General features: G+C 42.1%; 2 protein-coding genes across 2 annotated transcripts; one reads left to right on the top strand and one right to left on the bottom strand.

Annotated features, from left to right (window-relative positions):
* Positions 1 to 6,573: 6,573 nt before the first annotated feature.
* On the top strand, positions 6,574 to 10,937 carry LOC147967928 (uncharacterized). The gene is made up of 12 exons (XM_087525436.1): positions 6,574 to 7,005; positions 7,103 to 7,270; positions 7,449 to 7,565; positions 7,674 to 7,718; positions 7,984 to 8,518; positions 8,597 to 8,700; positions 8,924 to 8,968; positions 9,076 to 9,278; positions 9,437 to 9,623; positions 9,708 to 10,031; positions 10,122 to 10,228; positions 10,633 to 10,937. Exons 1-10 carry the CDS (start codon positions 6,583 to 6,585, stop codon positions 9,843 to 9,845), a joined length of 1,965 nt encoding a protein of 654 aa, XP_087381562.1. The 5' UTR covers positions 6,574 to 6,582; the 3' UTR covers positions 9,846 to 10,031; positions 10,122 to 10,228; positions 10,633 to 10,937.
* A 661-nt stretch (positions 10,938 to 11,598) lies between these two features.
* On the bottom strand, positions 11,599 to 14,719 carry LOC147967927 (protein FAR1-RELATED SEQUENCE 5-like). The gene is made up of 4 exons (XM_087523320.1): positions 14,582 to 14,719; positions 12,535 to 14,060; positions 12,342 to 12,403; positions 11,599 to 12,221 (listed from the first exon to the last, which is right to left on the bottom strand). Exons 1-4 carry the CDS (start codon positions 14,717 to 14,719, stop codon positions 11,599 to 11,601), a joined length of 2,349 nt encoding a protein of 782 aa, XP_087379446.1.
* Between the last annotated feature and the right edge of the window lie 4,823 nt (positions 14,720 to 19,542).

The following is a 19,542-nucleotide window of genomic DNA, read 5'->3' as shown; positions in this document are numbered from 1 at the left end:
AAGCGGTCCGGACCGACCTTACACGTACTCTTACGTGAGACAGGTTCCACCGACTGACATGCAGTAGTTGCATAAGGTGGCTAGCGGGTGTCTGTCTCTCCTACTTTAGTCGGATCGGATTCGATGAAAAGGGTCCTTATGAAGGGTAAATAGCAATTGGCATATCACGTTGTGGTTTTGCGTAGGTAAGAAACGTTCTTGCTAGAAACCCATAGCAGCCACGTAAAACATGCAAACAACAATTAGAGGACGTCTAACTTGTTTTTGCAGGGTATGCTATGTGATGTGATATGGCCAAAAGGATGTGATGAATGATATATGTGATGTATGAGATTGATCATGTTCTTGTCAAGGGAATCACGACTTGCATGTCGATGACGAGACAACTTTAAGAAGACACGATGATGGAGATCATGGTGTCATACCGGTGACAAGATGATCATGGAGCCCCAAGATGGAGATCAAAGGAGCTATATGATATTGGCCATATCATGTCACTATTATTTGATTGCATGTGATGTTTATCATGTTTATACATCTTATTTGCTTAGAACGACGGTAGTAAATAAGATGATCCCTCATTAAAATTTCAAGAAGTGTTCTCCCCTAACTGTGCACCGTTGCTACAGTTCGTCGTTTCGAAGCACCACGTGATGATCGGGTGTGATAGATCCTTACGTTCACATACAACGGGTGTAAGACAGTTTTACACATGCAAAACACTTAGGGTTAACTTGACGAGCCTAGCATGTGCATAGACATGGCCTCAGAACACAGAAGACCGAAAGGTCGAGCATGAGTCGTATGGTAGATACGATCAACATGAAGATGTTCACCGACGTTGACTAGTCCATCTCACGTGATGATCGGACACGGCCTAGTTGACTCGGATCATGTAATCACTTAGATGACTAGAGGGATGTCTATCTAAGTGGGAGTTCATAAGATGAACTTAATTATCCTGAACATAGTCAAAAGATCTTCGCAAATTATGTCGTAGCTCGCGCTTCAGTTCTACTGTTTAGATATGTTCCTAGAGAAAATTTAGTTGAAAGTTGATAGTAACAATTATGCGGACTAGGTCCGTAAACTGAGGATTGTCCTCATTGCTTCTTAGAAGGCTTATGTCCTTAATGCACCGCTCAGTGTGCTGAATCTCGAACGTTGTTTGTGGATGTTACGAACATCTGACATACACGTTTTGATAACTACGTGATAGTTTAGTTAAACGGTTTAGAGTTGAGGCACCAAAGATGTTTTTGAAACATCACGAAACATATGAGATGTTTTGAGGGCTGAAATTGGAATTTCAGGCTCGTGCCCACGTCAAGAGGTATAAGACCTCCGACGATTTTCTTAACCTGCAAACTAAGGAGAAAAGCTCAATTGTTGAGCTTGTGCTCGGATTGTCTGAGTACAACAATCATTTGAATCAAGTGGGAGTTGATCTTCCAGATGAAATAGTGATGTTTCTCCGAAGTCATTACCACCAAGCTGCTAGAGCTTCGTGATGAACTATAATATATCGAGGACATGTATGATGATCCTTGAGATGTTCGTGATGTTTGACACCACAAAAGTAGAAATCAAGAAGGAGCATCAATTGTTGATGGTTGGTGAAACCACTAGTTTCAAGAAGGGCAAGGGCACGAAGGGATACTTCATAAAACGGCAATTCAGCTGCTGCTCTAGTGAAGAAACCCAAGGTTGAACCCAAACCCGAGACTAAGTGCTTCTGTAATAAAGGGAACAGCCACTGGAGCAGAATTACCCTAGATACTTGGTAGATTAGAAGGCTGGCAAGGTCGATAGAAGTATATTGGATATACATTATGTTAATGTGTACTTTTCTAGTACTCCTAGTAGCACCAGGGTATTAGATGCCGGTTCGGTTGCTAAGTGTTAGTAACTCGAAATAAAAGCTACGGAATAAACGGAGACTAGCTAAAGGTGAGCTGACGATATGTGTTGGAAGTGTTTCCAATGTTGATATGATCAAGCATCGCACGCTCCCTCTACCATCGAGATTGGTGTTTTGCGTTGAGCATAGACATGATTGGATTATGTCTATCGCAATACGGTTATTCATTTAAGGAGAATAATCGTTACTCTGTTTATTTGAATAATACCTTCAAATGGTCTTACACCTAAAATGAATATTGAATCTCGATCGTAGTGATACACATGTTCATGCCAAAAGATAGTAATACCACCTACTTGTGGCACAGCCACGTAAGTCATATCGGTATAAAACGCATGAAGAAGCTCCATGTTGATGGATCTTTGGGCTCACTCGTTTTTGAAAAGTTTGGGACATGCGAACCATGTCTGTTGGTATATATGTATGAAGAAACTCCATGCAAATGGACCGTTTGAACTCACTTGATCTTGAATCACTTGAGACATGCAAAACATACCACATGGGCAAGATGACTGAAAGCCTCGGTTTCAGAAAAATGGAACTAGAAAGCAACTTGTTGGAAGTAATACATTTTGATGTGTGCAGTCCAATGAGTGCTGAGGCATGTAGTGGATATCGTTATGTTCTTACTTCATAGATGATTTGAGTAGATGTTGAGTATATTTGCTTGATGAATCACGAGTCTGAATTATTGAAAGGTTCAAGTAAGTTCAGGGTGAAGTTGAAAGATCATCGTGACAAGAGGATAAAAGATCTATGATATGATCATAGAGATGAATATCTGAATTGCGAGTTTGGCACAGAATTAAGACATTGTGGAAATTGTTTCACAACTAATACAGCCTGGAACACCATAGTGTGATGGTGTGTCCGAACATCATAACTGCACCCTATTGGATATGATGCATACCATGATGTCTCTTATCAAATTACCACAATAGTTTATGGGTTAGGCATTAGAGACAACCACATTCACTTTAAGGGCACCACGTAATTCCGATGAGATGACACCGTATGAACTATGGTTTAGAGAAACCTAAGCTGTCATTTCTTAAAAGTTTGGGGCTGCGACGCTTATGTGGAAAAGTTTCAGGCCGATAAGCTCGAACCCAAAGCGGATAAATGCATCTTCATAGGACAACCCAAAAACAGTTGGGTATACCTCCTATTTCAGATCTGGAAGCAAAAGTGATTGTTTCTAGAAACGGGTCCTTTCTAGAGGAAAAGTTTCTCTCGAAGGAATTGAGTGGGAGGATGGTGGAGACTTGATGAGGTTATTGAACCGTCATTTCAACTAGTGTATAGTAGGGCACAAAGAGTTGTTCCTGTGGCACCTACACCAATTGAAGTGGAAGCTTATAATATTGATCATGAGACTTCGGATCAAGTCACTCCCAAACCTCGTGGGATGACAAGGATGCGTACTACTTCAGAGTGGTACGTAATCCTGTCTTGGAAGTCATGTTGCTAGACAACAATGAACCTACGAGCTATGGAGAAGCGATGGTGGGCCTGGATTCCGATAAATGGCTCGAGGCCATAAAATCCGAGAGAGGATCCATGTATGAAAACAAAGTGTAGACTTTAGCAGAACGGCTCGATGGTCGTAAGGCTATTGAGTGCAGATGGATTTTAAAAGGAAGACGGACAATGATGGTAAATGTCACCATTAAGAAAGCTCGACTTGTCGTTAAGATGTTTTCCGACAAGTTCAAGGAGTTGACTACGATGAGACTTTCTCACTCGTAGCGATGCTAAGAGTCTGTTGGAATTATATTAGCGATTACTGCATTATTTATGAAATCTTGTAGATAGGATGTCAAAACATAGTTTCCTCGACTATTTTCAGAGGAAAGGTTGTATGTGATACAACCGGAAGGTTTTGTCAATCCTGAAAGATGCTAATAAGTATGCAAAGCTCCAGCAATCCTTCTAAGGACTGGAGTGAGCATCTCGGAGTTGGAATGTACACTTTGATGAGATGATCGAAGATTTTGGGTTTATACAAAGTTTATGAGAAACTTGTATTTCCAAAGAAGTGAGTGGGAGCACTATAGAATTTTTGATGAGTATATGTTTTAACATATTGTTGATCGGAAATGACGTAGAATTTCTGGAAAGCATATAGGGTTATTTGGAAAGTGTTTTCAATGGAAAACCTGGATTAAGCTACTTGAGCATTGAGCATCAAGATCTATAAGGATAGATCAAAACGCTTAATGGTACTTTCAAATGAGCACATACCTTGACATGATCTTGAAGTTGTTCAAGATGGATCAGTCAAAGAAGGAGTTCTTGCCTGAGTTGTAAGGTATGAAGTTAAGACTTAAAGCTCGACCACGGCAGAATAGAGAGAAAGGACGAAGGTCATCCCCTATGCTTAAGACATAGGCTCTACAGTATGCTATGCTGTGTGCCGCACCTGAAGAGTGCCTTGCCATGAGTCAGTCAAGGGGTACAAGAGTGATCCAAGAACGGATCACAGGACAGTGGTCAAAGTTATCCTTAGTAACTAGTGGACTAAGAAATTTTCTCGATTATGGAGGTGGTAAAAGAGTTCGTCGTAAAGGGTTACGCCGATGCAAACTTTGACACTAATCCAGATTATTCTGAGTAGTAAACTGGATTCGTATAGTAGAAAAGTTATTTGGAATAGCTCCAAATAGAACGTGGTAGCTGCATCTAGGAGATGACATAGAGATTTGTGAAGTACACACGGATCTGAAAGGTTCAGACCCGTTGACTAAAACCTCTCTCACAAGCAACATGATCAAACCCAGAACTCTTTGGGTGTTAGTCACATGGCGATGTGACCTGTGAGTGTTAATCACATGGCGATGTGAACTAGATTATTGACTCTAGTGCAAGTGGGAGACTGTTGGAAATATGCCCTAGAGGCAATAATAAATTGATTATTATTATATTTCCTTGTTCATGATAATCGTTTATTATCCATGCTATAATTGTATTGATAGGAAACTCAGATACATGTGTGGATACATAGACAACACCATGTCCCTAGTGAGCCTCTAGTTGACTAGCTCGTTGATCAATAGATGGTTATGGTTTCCTAACCATGAACATTGGATGTCGTTGATAATGGGATCACATCATTAGAAGAATGATGTGATGGACAAGACCCAATCCTAAGCATAGCACAAAGATCGTGTAGTTCGTATGCTAAAGCTTTTCTAATGTCAAGTATCATTTCCTTAGACCATGAGATTGTGCAACTCCCGGATACCGTAGGAATGCTTTGGGTGTATCAAACGTCACAACGTAACTGGGTGACTATAAAGGTGCACTACAGGTATCTCCGAAAGTGTCTGTTGGGTTGGCACGAATCGAGACTGGGATTTGTCACTCCGTGTAAGCGGAGAGGTATCTCTGGGCCCACTCGGTAGGACATCATCATATGCGCAATGTGACCAAGGAGTTGATCACGGGATGATGTGTTACGGAACGAGTAAAGAGACTTGCCGGTAACGAGATTGAACAAGGTATAGGGATACCGACGATCGAATCTCGGGCAAGTACAATACCGCTAGACAAAGGGAATTGTATACGGGATTGATTAAGTCCTTGACATCGTGGTTCATCCGATGAGATCATCGTGAAACATGTGGGAGCCAACATGGGTATCCAGATCCCGCTGTTGGTTATTGACCGGAGAACGTCTCGGTCATGTCTGCATGTCTCCCGAACCCGTAGGGTCTACACACTTAAGGTTCGATGACGCTAGGGTTGTAAAGGAAGCTTGTATGTGGTTACCGAATGTTGTTCGGAGTCCCGGATGAGATCCTGGACGTCACGAGGAGTTCCGGAATGGTCCGGAGGTAAAGATTTATATATAGGAAGTCCTATTTCGGCCATCGGGACAAGTTTCGGGGTCATCGGTATTGTACCGGGACCACCGGAAGGGTCCCGGGGGCCCACCGGATGGGGCCACCTATCCCGGAGGGTCCCATGGGCTGAAGTGGGAAGGGATCCAGCCCAAAGTGGGCTGGGGCGCCACTTCCCTTATGGCCCATGCGCCTAGGGTGAAGGGGGAACCCTAAGGAAGAGTCCCAAGGAGGGAAGGCACCTCCTAGGTGCCTTGGGGGGGGGGGGGAGGGAAACCTCCCCTGGCCGCCGCCCCCTAGGAGATTGGATCTCCTAGGGCTGGCGCGCACCCCCCCCCCCCTTGGGCTCCCTATATATAGTGAGGGTAGGAGGGCCTCTTAATATACCCCTTATGCCTTTGGTGCAGCCCCTCCCTCTCTCCCAAGTTCTTCTCCTCTCTCGTGGTGCTTGGCGAAGCCCTGCAGGATTGCCATGCTCCTCCACCACCACCACGCCGTTGTGCTGCTGCTGGATGGAGTCTTCCTCAACCTCTCCCTCTCTCCTTGCTGGATCAAGGCATGGGAGACGTCACCGGGCTGTACGTGTGTTGAACGCGGAGGTGCCGTCCGTTCGGCACTAGGATCATCGGTGATTTGGATCACGACGAGTACGACTCCATCAACCCCGTTCACTTGAACGCTTTTGCTTAGCGATCTACAAGGGTATGTAGATGCACTCTCCTTCCCCTCGTTGCTGGTCTCTCCATAGATAGATCTTGGTGACACGTAGGAAAATTTTGAATTTCTGCTACGTTCCCCAACATTCTATTCACTCGACAAATGGCTGAAAAGGCTCTCGGGCTTCCGGCTGGTACTAGGCTGGTGGTTATCATAAGCAAGCATGAAGAATCACCTCACCGAGAATTCTACAAAACAGACTATGAGCATGGGAGACGGGCGCCCATTCACCATGCTGCAACCATGCTAGAAAAAGGCAATGATCTAGATGATGAGACCTTCTTCAGGACATTCTTTCTAGTAGCATTGGCTACTCATTTTACACCTGGAACTGGAAATATGGTTCCTTTGGAATATTTAGGCAGCCTTGAAGTGGCTTCCGAGGTTTGCGAGTATGCATGGGGAGAGCAAATTCTCAAAGATGTCATGTCTGAGGTCGATACATTCCAAAAGAAGAAGAAAAAAGCACTACTAGATGGTGTCTTCAAAAAAATCTGGGTCGGCAGCTGCCTACCCGTGCTCGCGGTATACACACTATACTACACATATGTTTCTATAGCAAATTTCATAGCCTTATTCTTTCATTTAAATACACATGTTTTGATCATACTTTTTATTCCAGATTATATACATGGACCATCTTGACTTTCCTGAATCATCTTTGTCGACGCATCGCATAAATTACTCACTTCCCAGATCATCCCATGTAACCGATGCCGACTTCGAATTTGTCATGCTCGCTGATAAAAGTAGACTGAGCCTCAACCCATATATTTATGGCGCACGACCGGTAAGACACAACAAATTATGACTTCCATACATTTTTTTAGTCATTGCTTCCAATATATGCAAAACATTTCGCTTTCTCCATATACATCTGGATGGAAGCATTTTTATTCGACTAATGATCCACCACTATTCACTTTACTCCTTAGACCATTGCTTTAATAGTGCAATTTTTTTTGCAGTTTCGTGCACCCGAGGCAACCCCATATGCCGTTGTAGCGCCAATCTACCAGCAGCAATCTACTCAACAGCCATATGTTCAACAAACAGATAATGATTCTACCAACCATCCAGTAGAGGTACCCACCCAATTTTTTGATCATTTCTTAACAGAATTTTGTATTACATATCTTGTACTCCATGTTTTTTCTGGGTTTTCTAATCTTTCCTTTCGTGCTTCACAACAGGACATGCATCACCAGGTCCCTACATTACCTACCAATCAATCTAAGGTACACCATTATGAATTTTCCCTCACATATTACAGCCATAACATGCTATAAGATTAGCAACAACATATATACAACAAACCATGGTTCTACCTCCTTTTCTAAATGTTGTCATTGTTTACTTCTCATGCTTCTAGCTAGCATCACCGTCAAGAACAACCACATATTCTATACAACAACCCATGCTGCTACCTTCCTACTTGATTGTTTCATGCTCTCAATTTGAAGCTTCCACCATAATAATTTGTAAAAACCTTTCTTCTTGCAGGAACTACCAGCGTTCATACTTCCAATTTTGCAAACGCATAATGCAAAATGGGCACTTGATATTTCAAAAGCCACATCACGACTCAACAAACTGCACGCAAAGTGCATGAACGAGTTTGCACAAGATGTCATTGCTGCCTCAAGAATTCATACTCCAACAACACCTACGTATTCCTCGCCTGATAGGGTAGGCCAAGACTCATCTACTGAAAATGCTCAAGAACATGGGACCAAAGCTACACCCAACACCAAGTTTTGGCAGGAAGCAACTGCATATGCCGATGAGGTGGAGAGAAGTGTTCGAAAAACACCTCGTAATAACCAGGATGTTGCTTCTACATCAGCTCCTGCGACGAACCATTCCACCGGAGAGGAATATACAAGGCGGAGGATTCTTGATACGTACGAAGATGCAAGTTTCAGCTTTCTACCTCCCGGTCAAACTTGGACCCAAGTTTGGTCCGAACCTGCTTCGTCGCCACATCAGCCACAAACTGCCGATGCCGCTATTGCAGTTGGACAATCCTCAACTCCAGGTCAGTGCATCGTATACCACTACCAACCTGACTTCATCATCAATTGTTCATCACTAACTCCATTGCCATACATCTCAGAAAATGCAGGACCAACAACCATGTCAACAGTGGACGCAAACTTGGCGCACATCAGTCGCGGAACATCCCCTGTACAATCGCCACCACCAACCCATCTCAACCAGGTGCATTATTTCATTTCTCAACACTGCTTCCATTCACCCCACTTGTAGCTTCCGTTACATATTTGCCATGTTTCCAACAACCTCCATATGTAGCTTCCATTACATATATGTCTATTACATGTTTTACATTCATTACTCAACAAATGCATCATTTCACCCCATTCCTAGCTTCCATTACTTATTTCTCAAGTTTCCAACAATTTGTTTACATGCTTTAACTTAGGAAAATGGAACCGAAGCACCTAGCAGCATCCATATCGTGACCGAGGTACTGATGCATCCTTTCCAACTCACTTTCACTCCAAAACTCCAATCTATCTCCACCATACCACATTAACAACAAATAATGTATTGTACATACTATGATCCATTCAGGTACAACAACCCACCGTGAGGGATGTCCCTGAAACTATTGGCACCCAAACTCAGGAAAAGAAGAATAGGAAGAAGCGAGCTTGTCTTCGAAAAACCGAGGACACAAGGTTGAAGAAGCTCAAGGTTAACAGTTCCTCAATTCAAATATACACTAAGTACATTACCACTAGATGTGTGAGACCTCCGACAAAAAAAGAAAACAGGTTACAATTTCCATCATTTATAATTCATTTCATCCATTGCCTTAAATTTCTTCATACTGTACCATGCTTCCACAATAGACTACTCATGCTTACAATCTATGAAACATTTGCTTCCACCATTTACTTATACGGGACATTCTTTCCATGTGTTCTCCCAGGGCTCCTTTTGTTGATTACCAGGGGTATCACATATTATATGAAGATTTCTGCGAGGCAATGAAACCACGCGGGTTCGTTGACACCCATACAATGGAGCTCTACATTCGACAATTCAACCTTGAACAATCAATTCAGACTTGTGGCTCCGCTCTTCCAACCAAATATGCATTCTCACAATCTTTGACCGTAACTACATTTCACCCCTGTCTCAAATGTTTCACTATTTACATAATATAATTATCCTAACATGTTTTTTCTACCTTTCAACAGGCTAAACTACTGGTTCCCAAGGACCAATTCAATGCATCCAAGTGCCTTCGTGAATTCAACACTGCATACCAAGATGGCTCGCTCAAGTCAAAGGATCTCGTATGCCTCCTTACATTTTTATTGAATGCTGTCGATTAACAATAAATGTTCAAATCTGGCCAGTCACATGGCTCTGACCATGATAATTTGCAGCTATGCTTCGCCATCCCCCAAATAGAACATTGGATCGTGTGCTGCATCAACCTTCTGTAGAAATAGATCAACATATTTGACTCAGGCAGGAAGCTCAAGAATGATGAGGCATATGAGATATCCAACAATCTGGTTAGTACTCTCTGCAACTTACAATAACAAAATTCTAGTTCCATGTTTTACGATGATGCATCCATTACATTTTGCATCCATGTCTTTTAGGTTTCCAATTTTGTGACACTGGCGGCACATGCTAAAGCTTTCACAAAGTTGGATTTCATGAAGTTCACGTGTTTCAACCCTCCGAAATGCCCCCAACAGAAAACACAGTAAGTTTCATACAAACTATTTGCAACTCAATTATTAAGAACCTACACACTAAGTTCGATGCTTTGTCCCCTATATTACCAGCTATGATTGTGGAATATTCGCAATGCTCTTCATGAAGCAATGGGATGGGAAGAAAATGGCAGAATTTTGCAAGATATTTCGCATCTATCCTAAATACACCTAATGTGTCATCTATAGGCATCTACCATTTGTTTTCCATGCTTCCGACCACCAAAACTACCATTATAGTTGCCCCACAAACAAGCATGTTTGTGCTTCATCCTACATACACCTCACAAACAAATCTCTTCAATTTCACATGCTACCAACACATCCTTCTCATGCTTCAATCTACACAATTGTATGCTTCAATGCTCTAACCACAAGCTGATGTCTATTGCAGGACACTTATGACCATCGCGCGCTTATCACAGAAGAAATCCTCACTTCACAACTGAACACCCAAGATCCAAGCTGGGTACTGAAGAAAAAATGAGAAGTCTGCATAGTCGTGTTCAAGAAAATAAAAATCCGTGCTTGAGAAGCCATCCTAGAAGCGTACAAGAGAATAAAAGACTACAACTTCTATCAACTATGTGCACAGATTTTTTCTATGTAATTTTTAGCTTGTTTTTTCCAAGACACTACTTTTCTGTACCCAACTAGTACTGTCATGTTTGTGTCCTTAACCGATTGGGGTTCTGGTCATCGGTTACCCTACCACATTTTACCTGTTTTGTGGATCAAACTCTTATTCAGAAGTACTTACAAAGAAATTTACCCAAATTGTACATTTTTTTATTTAATGCCATCTCCAACCAACATCCCCACGCGACTACTTCATACAATTTTTTTCCACTACATTTGTGCTCCTGCTTCTTCCTCACATCACTCTTTCATATTAAGATATCCCCGCCTTGTATAACATATTATTTCAGACCCATACAAACGGATGTTTCTTTCATGGAAACAAGATGCTTCCAGGTTGTCTGCTACTAATCAAACTAACCAAACACCAGCCGTTCCACAAACTTATTACACACCTCTAGACTTTTTCTTTTACAAAAATGTTTCATTATGTTACCTAACTATCTATCACAAACTACATTTGAAATGATTAGGACTCGGCAATCCCATTTTTTCAGACATGCAATTCAGGAAGCAATGTCAATTTTTGTTCATATCTTTATTCAAGCTCCAGCTAATACACTGGATAGGTTCAAAGTTTCTGCATCAAAAGCATACCCAGTACAAACCACAACAAATCTCAAATCTTAAACATGTTCTGACCAACTTTTTACAGCAAAAACACACTACTTGGTAACATACCAGATATCGCTTATTCTCAAACTTAAACAAACTCTGCATTTTACAGTGTCAGCTCCGTCTGTCGCCTAACTTTCTCCAACTCCTGCTTCTGCCTATGCCTCTCAAGCGCTAGATATGGGCAATTTCTCTTGTCGTGCCAATCCTCTTTACAGTATGAACACAGACCCTTCTTCTTTCCTTTTTGCTGCGCCTTTTCCTGCCGAATCTCCACCAGGGGTTTCTTCCTCTTCTCTTTATCTTTTGGTCTACCTTTTTTCGCAGATTTAGGAGGATTTTTCACACTGCTGCACCCTACTACTTCTTCATTAGGTGCTGCTGACTCTGGCAAACCACCAGACAACCTCCACTTCCATACCAGGTTGCTTAAATCATCTACTCCACCAGTAACAATCTTGTACGTTTTCGGACCAAAACATGCATCCGAAGCAAGGGTGCACATCCTAATGCACAGGTCATTGTACCTCAAAGTATTTGTTTCTGGGACATCTGAAGAAAAGACATTGCTTCTTGCAGGTCTAACGGTTGCTTTCTCAGACCATCTATACAACAAGTACTTCTCTGGTATTACTTGCACATTAGTATGCACCATGACCTTCAAGATGTGATTACACAAGATCCCATTCATGTGGAATCGGTTGCATGAGCAGTCATACGAGTTGTCAACTGGGTCGACAACAACCACACGGATTTTAGTAGAACTTGGATCGCATCATCGAACCTCAAACTTAAATTGATTACCTTCAATCGGATTAATCATCAAAGTTGTTGTTTCCTCCATCATACCTCTGAACTTTCCGAAGGCAGACCTGGTGTAAAACTTTGACGCTTGCTCCTCTATCTTGTACCTAGCGAAATAAACATTACCAACTTAGAACTAATTACAGAAGCATGACCACAACAATATAGAAGCAATATCACAGTACAGATGATGCTTCCAGAATCAGTTATGGAAATTGAATAAAATATCCTTCCTTACCTCGACCACAACGTTGGAACCGTCGCCTCGCCGAGGAACCCGGCATTGTCTTCCCGGTCTAGCCTAGTTTCCTGAATGTACTCGTACTGCTTCACGAATTGCCACACCGAGTCGTGAAGGTGCACAAGCTTCTTGAAGAATGAGTTCAAACCTTCTGATCTGCCCGTCGTTCCAGTGAAGGGAAAGAAATTCTTTTTAAAGTATGCCGGTGCCCAAGTTTTTCTGCATTCCCACATGTTAATCAGATGTGTGTGCTCAACAAGCTCATGCTTCAACACCATCTGCTTCCATGCTTCCTCAAATTCTTCTATGGTGTCCGTCCCATTCACACAATAATAGAATTCTTCCTCAAAATTCTCTCTTGTCCTAAACAACATACCAAGTTTTTCCTTCGCAATCTTCAGCACATGCCACTTGCAACATCTGTGTATTATACCCGGAAACACCATACCAATAGCTGTCGCCATCGCTTGATCTTGATCAGTCATTATGCACCCAGGAGGATCATGACCCATTGCATCCATCCACCTCTCAAACACCCACTTGAATGTCTCTATTGTTTCATCCGGAAGAAACGCACATCCTAACATCATCGTCTGCATGTGATTGTTGATCCCCACGATGGGTGCAAATGGCATATCGTACCTGTTCGTACAGAACGTAGTGTCAAAGAAGACGCAGTCTTTGAATTTCTTGTATGCCTCCCGGGTCCGTCCAGCCACCCAGGATAGTGCCCTCACTGCTTTGTTCTCATCTTCCAGCTTCGCATAATAGAACCGGGGACTCTCTGCATGAAGCTTCTCAAAATACTCCATCGTTTTCGCCATATCATTTAAAGACACCTCATTTCTCATCTTAGTTTGAATGTTTGCAACATCTCTGTCAGTGTATGGTAGGTTGCCTAGTTTCCCATGCAAGTCTCCAAGTGTAGCCATGATCAATGCGGTTGGTATGTTCCGATTATGCAGTGTCTTGAGAAACATGTAGTCCTCATACGGCACCTTCCTATGCGATCTATAGAACCTCGTCCATTCTTCCCTACTCATCATTGGGTGTGTATGTTGCTCCTCAAAAACTGAGACTTCCCATTTTCCATTCCTCAACAACACGGCCATCCGTGCTCTACATTCATGCCTATTAACCTTGTTCCTGCACCGTTGCTGAGCAACCTTCTTATTACCAAAATCAGGTTCTTTGTTTGATGCACTGCCTTCTTCTTCTGTTGCGTCACACCATTCAGGATCACAACCTCCTTGTTTTCCTCCAACCTGCCCTTTCCCCCCTCTTGAATGAACACACTCAAACTCTCTCCTGATGATGTGGTCACACCCCTTCTTCTGTGTCCTCTCTGTGTAACAAATCCTAGTGCCAAATCCAAGCTTCTTTGCATATTTATTATAAACCTTCTGTGCTTCCTCGATGGTGTCGAACACCTGTCCTACATATGGCGCAGCTGGTCGAGGAGTAGTTGCGTCATCAACAAATGGCATATACGCGTCCCCTTCGATGTCATCCATGATTTCATCCTGCATAGAAAAATAGAATTTAGCATCGACATTTGCATCCTACAAAATGCTCCTAAATTCTGTTACGCCTTGTTATCTCCAGCTGACTTCTACAATTTGGTTCAATAATTCAATCCCAACCATTGCATCCTATAAATATTGGGGAATATAGGAAATATAAACTACATACTCCAATGAATTACGCAGGCAATTTCAGCGGATGATGCATGAAGAATAACATTGCGCCAACCCTCACGCTACACACTAGCATATATCTGAAACTTGACAGTCACATATAAGCATCCAACAGGCATTCATTTTGCATCATGGAGCAACACATTATGCTTCTATATACGTATAATCATATTATTCATAAATCTACATCAACAATCCCAGAAAGTTTGTTCTGAACGAGAGAAACTTGCATCCCACAAACACCTCCCATCACAACGACCACAGAACTCGACAAAAATCATCCAAAAAATCACCTAAACTTTTATGGAAATTGTTCATCTCACCTATTCATCTCCATTGTTCACAACCGGTGGATTCTGGTAAGGCAGATCAATACCGGCTGCAAAACCCCCAACTGCTTCTGAATTCATGCCCGGAGACGAAGCACGACGCCAGTTTGCATCAGAGATCTCCCGATACTCAATTTCGCGGCTGAGATGCGCCATTTTTGCAACTACGGGAGGGAAGCATTCGCGCCAGGAAATAGACTATGCAAGACAGAATCCAGCGAGAACAAAGCCAGAGGGAGGAAGGCGTACGTCCAGGGCATGCGTTTAGGGTGCAGTAATTACATGCATGGAAGCACTTAATTAACGCTCATTAAACCACCTATGCGAGGGGCCTGCTACCAAATCGGATGGACCTGATTATCTTCATCGTACGGTCCTACAGTGGTCTGATGGATGCATCCCTGCTGTAGTCTGATGCCTAGTGGTCGCCGCATTTGTTATAGCCCACGTATTTGCACCTGACATCTGCAGGAGATGGCCCGCAGGGCAGGCCCGCGCATTGAATTCAGGCTCGTGTCCATCAGTCCCAATGGCTAGCTGCACCATGCTCCTCACGGCCTTTTCGAGCGCTGCAACACGGATGATAATTTTGTGCCTGACGCCTGCACGATACTACGTGGCAGCACCAACAACGTTTAGGCAATTGTTTTTTTATTCAAAGCTGAAGCTAGCGCAGTTGCGAAGGAAATATTGGCTGCAGATCGTGCATATGGTGTCATCGGTGAAGCAATTTCGGCCTTTTTTAAGTTCCCGCTTGCTTGTCAATGCTGCCACTTCCCAGTAGTAGTTCAGCGCGCACTGGGGACATCTGATGTCACATGTGCATCGGTCTATGGCCATGTTTCACTTCTTGAACATAATCAAGAATGGTTGAGGAACATTATCATCCTCGGCATTGTGAACCCGCTCCTCATGGCCATGATCTTCATGAACAAACTCTGAAGATGCTCTCTTATGCGATGGGATTGATGTAGTTTCCATATGTATTTGTTTTCCTGTGTGGTATCTGTACTGCGTGTATCTGCGAGCACATGCTGGCCTATCAATAATACAACTCCAACGGTTGTGTGCATGGAGCATTAACGCAAGTCGTGATACAGTTTTACTCTACTCGCGAGATGCCGTACAAAACAAATGAAAATACACCAACAGGCAGGGACGTTATTAATACCATGACGCGTGTGCACCACAACCAACCATCGGCAATAATTCAGCAATGGACAGCCAGCGTTATGGCAAATTAAACATCCCCGCGCTCATCAATTACACCCAGCTGCCCCTGCACCCCATGATGGCACCCAGCAAGGGAGAGATGATTGCAGGTGGGCATGTTGCTTCGTAGAGAAATAAAACAAGGATAACAGATCACGCAGGGATTTCCAGCCTTCAAGGGGCTACTCCATGTGCGTAGAACCCATCTCCTCTTCCGCCTTTGTTTCTCCACAGGGGACTGCTTGGAGAAGAATCCAGAAGAGCAGTTATGCAACAATGACGTGGGCGCTAGCAAACAAGCCTGTATCCATACGAACATAAATGTCGTCTGGTCCACGGCCGGGTGTATAGCACCACGTATTCGCGAATGCTTCCATTAATGTGTCAGGTATTGGAAATGAGCTATAATAAGTAGCAATGGCGATGGGCGCACGGACGAACGAGATTCCGGCATCGCGGAGCTCCTATAGAAAGGCAAAAAGTATTGCTCCCTACATGATTCGAACTCAGCACACCAAGTTCACAAACAAGCGTTCCTAATTATTATTAGAGGCAAATACGAGTACTTAATAACAAGGCCGCAACGCTATTTTATTACACGCAACCTTTCATCTACTGTATCACTTAATTTTTTCAATTACTTTTAAGAAAATCATGATTTTGGAAAAAGTTCTTCATTTTTGAAGAAAATTTCACAAAGCTGAAATAAGTTCATCGATTTTACAAAAAAGTTCATCAAATTAGAAAAATGTTCACAGATTTTGAAAAGAAAAAAAATAATCAAATTGGAAAAACGTTCATCAATTTTGATAAAAAATTTCAACGATTTCAAAAAACGTTCATCGAATTTGAAAATAAAGTTAATCAATTTTCAAAAAAGTTCATCAAATTTCAAAATAGTTCATCAAATTTGAAAATGTTCACCAAATCTGAAAATGTTCATCAAATTTGGCAAAAAAGTTCATCAAATATGAAAAAGGTTCATCAATTTTGATAAAAAGTTCAGTGATTTCAAAAAATGTTCATCGAACTTGAAAATTTTTCATCAATTTTCAAAAAAGTTCATCGTATTTGAAAAAAGTTCATAAAATTTTAAAAAAATCATCGTATTTGAAAAAAGGTCATCAAATTTTTCTTTAAAAATTTCATCAAATTTGAAAAAGGTTCATCAATTTTGATAAAAAGTTCAACGATTTCCAAAAACGTTTATTGAATTTGCAAAAAATTATCTATTATTGAAAAAGTTCATCGAATTTGAAAAGAAGTTTTATCATTCGAAGAAAAAGAAGTTCAGGAATTTGAAACGAAATCATCGAACCAGGAAGAAAGAAGAAAAAAAAGAATAAACATAAATGAAAAAGGAAAAAAGGGAAAGGGAAAAAAAAGAAGGAAAGACGAAATAATAAAAGAGTAACGAGATGCAAATTGTCAAACCAGGGAAGGTGGCGTGGTCGTTGCCGCACTGTTGTTTGTTGACGAAATAATAAAAGAGTAACGAGATGCAAATTGTCAAACCAGGGAAGGTGGCGTGGTCGTTGCCGCACTATTGTTTGTTGTGGACGCGGCTGGTTTGATCCCCCGCAGGATCACCTTTTTTGTGTTTATATAACAAAGCGGAGATGGGCCGGCCCAACGCGAGACGCTGCAGGCGCCCGTTTGCGAAATACACATTAACGGGCGCCTGCAGCGCCAAATAGTATTTGCCAAGGGCATTTCCTATACGTGGACGCACACCCCAAAACTTTTTTCATGATTGGTGAAGCTTTCTTGAATTCTTGAACCCTTTTTTGAAAACCCGTGAACTCTTTTTCAAATCAATGAACTTTTTTCCAAAATTGATGAACTTATTTTTCAATCCTGATGAATTTTTTTCATGATTGATAAACAGATTTTGAAAAATAAAATCAATGAACATTTATGAAAACCCGTAAACTATTTTAAAAAAATTTGAACTTTTTTCGAATTTGTGAACCATTTTTGAAAATCCGTGAACTCATTTTCAAATTGAATATTTTTTTCAAAATCTGTGAACTTTTTTAAAAATAATGGTTTTTTTTTCAAAATCGATGAACTTTCTCCAAATTTGTGAACTTTTCTTCAAAAATGATGAACTTTTTCTAAATTCATGAACTGGTCATGGTTATTTTAAATAATTCAGAAAACTAAGTGCATTAAATAGCGTGGCTGCATGTCCTTATATTATTGACACTTTTCTCATCCACTAGAGTCGAGTAGTTCTACTGGTTATTGTGCTTGTATGTGAAGGTAACGTCTCGACTTCGAATCCTGCAGAGGGTGACCTTTTTTGCGCTTTTTCGCTCGTCCACTGCATAGCGCCCCGAGTGGTCGTGGCAGCCGGGCCCATCGGCCTTGTTGGTCCAGGTCCAGGTTGGCAGCGTGCGGGCGCCAGTACCTGTTAGCGGCGCCAAAACCGCCGCTTAGGAGCTCCCATAGGTAAGTGCCTGTGAGGACCTCCTATTTGACGACCTGCGCGCAAAACATGGGACTATATCTCGTTTAGCGCGAGTTTTTTCCGTCTCGCCGGAACCTATTGCACCAAAGCTACTAGGCTAGACCGTTTTCATCTGTTTTTTCCTTCGTCAGTGAAAGAACATGTGGTGCCCTATGTATGATTTTGGTAATTAATGACATTTTCTATGGACTAATGGTTGTCTTGAGTTATCTATACTCCTAATGTCTCAGTTGGTAGAATAGCCTCCACGGTTTATTTTCGTCTAGTTTAATTTCGTCTCACTTTCCATCATCATATCCTCACGTTGATTTTTTCACCCTCCTAATAAAAACTTACTTAACATTTACAAACTTTCCTCAGGCACGTCACAAACGGGTAGGTACTGATATCACGTTATCAAACAATAAGACCCTATTTTCATAGAAATCAATTCAAAATCCTAACTTTCCTAAATTCTTACCTTTCCTGATTACAACCAATATTCCTTATGAGGTTTCGTTCGTCCACCACTTCCATCGATCGAAGAAACAATATTCCGACCGAAGAAAATCAACCCTCCATCGATATTAGCATTTTTTCGGAATGAGATTTGTGGGTTATGTTTTTTGCGATTTATTCTATTTGTGACTTCTCCTTCCGCTCTGGCTCCTTCTCGCATAAACACCTCCACCACAGCCAGCTGAAGCCACCCCAGACCTCCTGCCTCTCCACACCTTCTCCGCCACCTCCTCCTCGTACTGCATTGACTATCCCTTCGCCATGTTTGTCCACGGCGGCGTCAAGGGCATGGATGCAACCGGCCCTAGAACATCGACATCCGTCGCTGCTTCTCAAAGGTCTCGATTATATGCTCCCCACACTACAAAAAAAAGACACTTCTGTGATGATACGTGTTTGTCACAGTAGGTCACGTTTTCTGTCATTTGCATGTACATCCATGACGATTTTATGACAGAATCAAGATAGTCATACCTGTGCTATCGTAGAAGTGTTCCATGACATTACCAAAATTATCATCACGGAAGTGTCAACTTCCATGACGGTATATGGCGTGTCATGAAAGTGCTTTCGTCAAGGGTGACCGACACGTGGCATCCACCGTAACGGGTCGCCGTTAAGCTATCGGGTCCGGTTTTGGATCCGATAACCCGTTAACAGCCCGGACCAATGAGGATTTTCCACGTGTAAAATTCTCATTGGCCGGAGGAAACTGTTGGGGAACGTAGTAATTTCAAAAAAATTCCTACGCACACGCAAGATCATGGTGATGCATAGCAACGAGAGGGGAGAGTGT

Source organism: Triticum urartu, chromosome 5A (genome assembly GCF_056163025.1).
Source record: "Triticum urartu cultivar PI428250 chromosome 5A, HENAU_Tu73, whole genome shotgun sequence".
NCBI classification, from domain to species: Eukaryota; Viridiplantae; Streptophyta; class Magnoliopsida; order Poales; family Poaceae; genus Triticum; species Triticum urartu.
The sequence above is the reverse complement of the archived record's forward strand: the minus strand, read 5'-3'. Positions and strand labels throughout refer to the sequence as shown.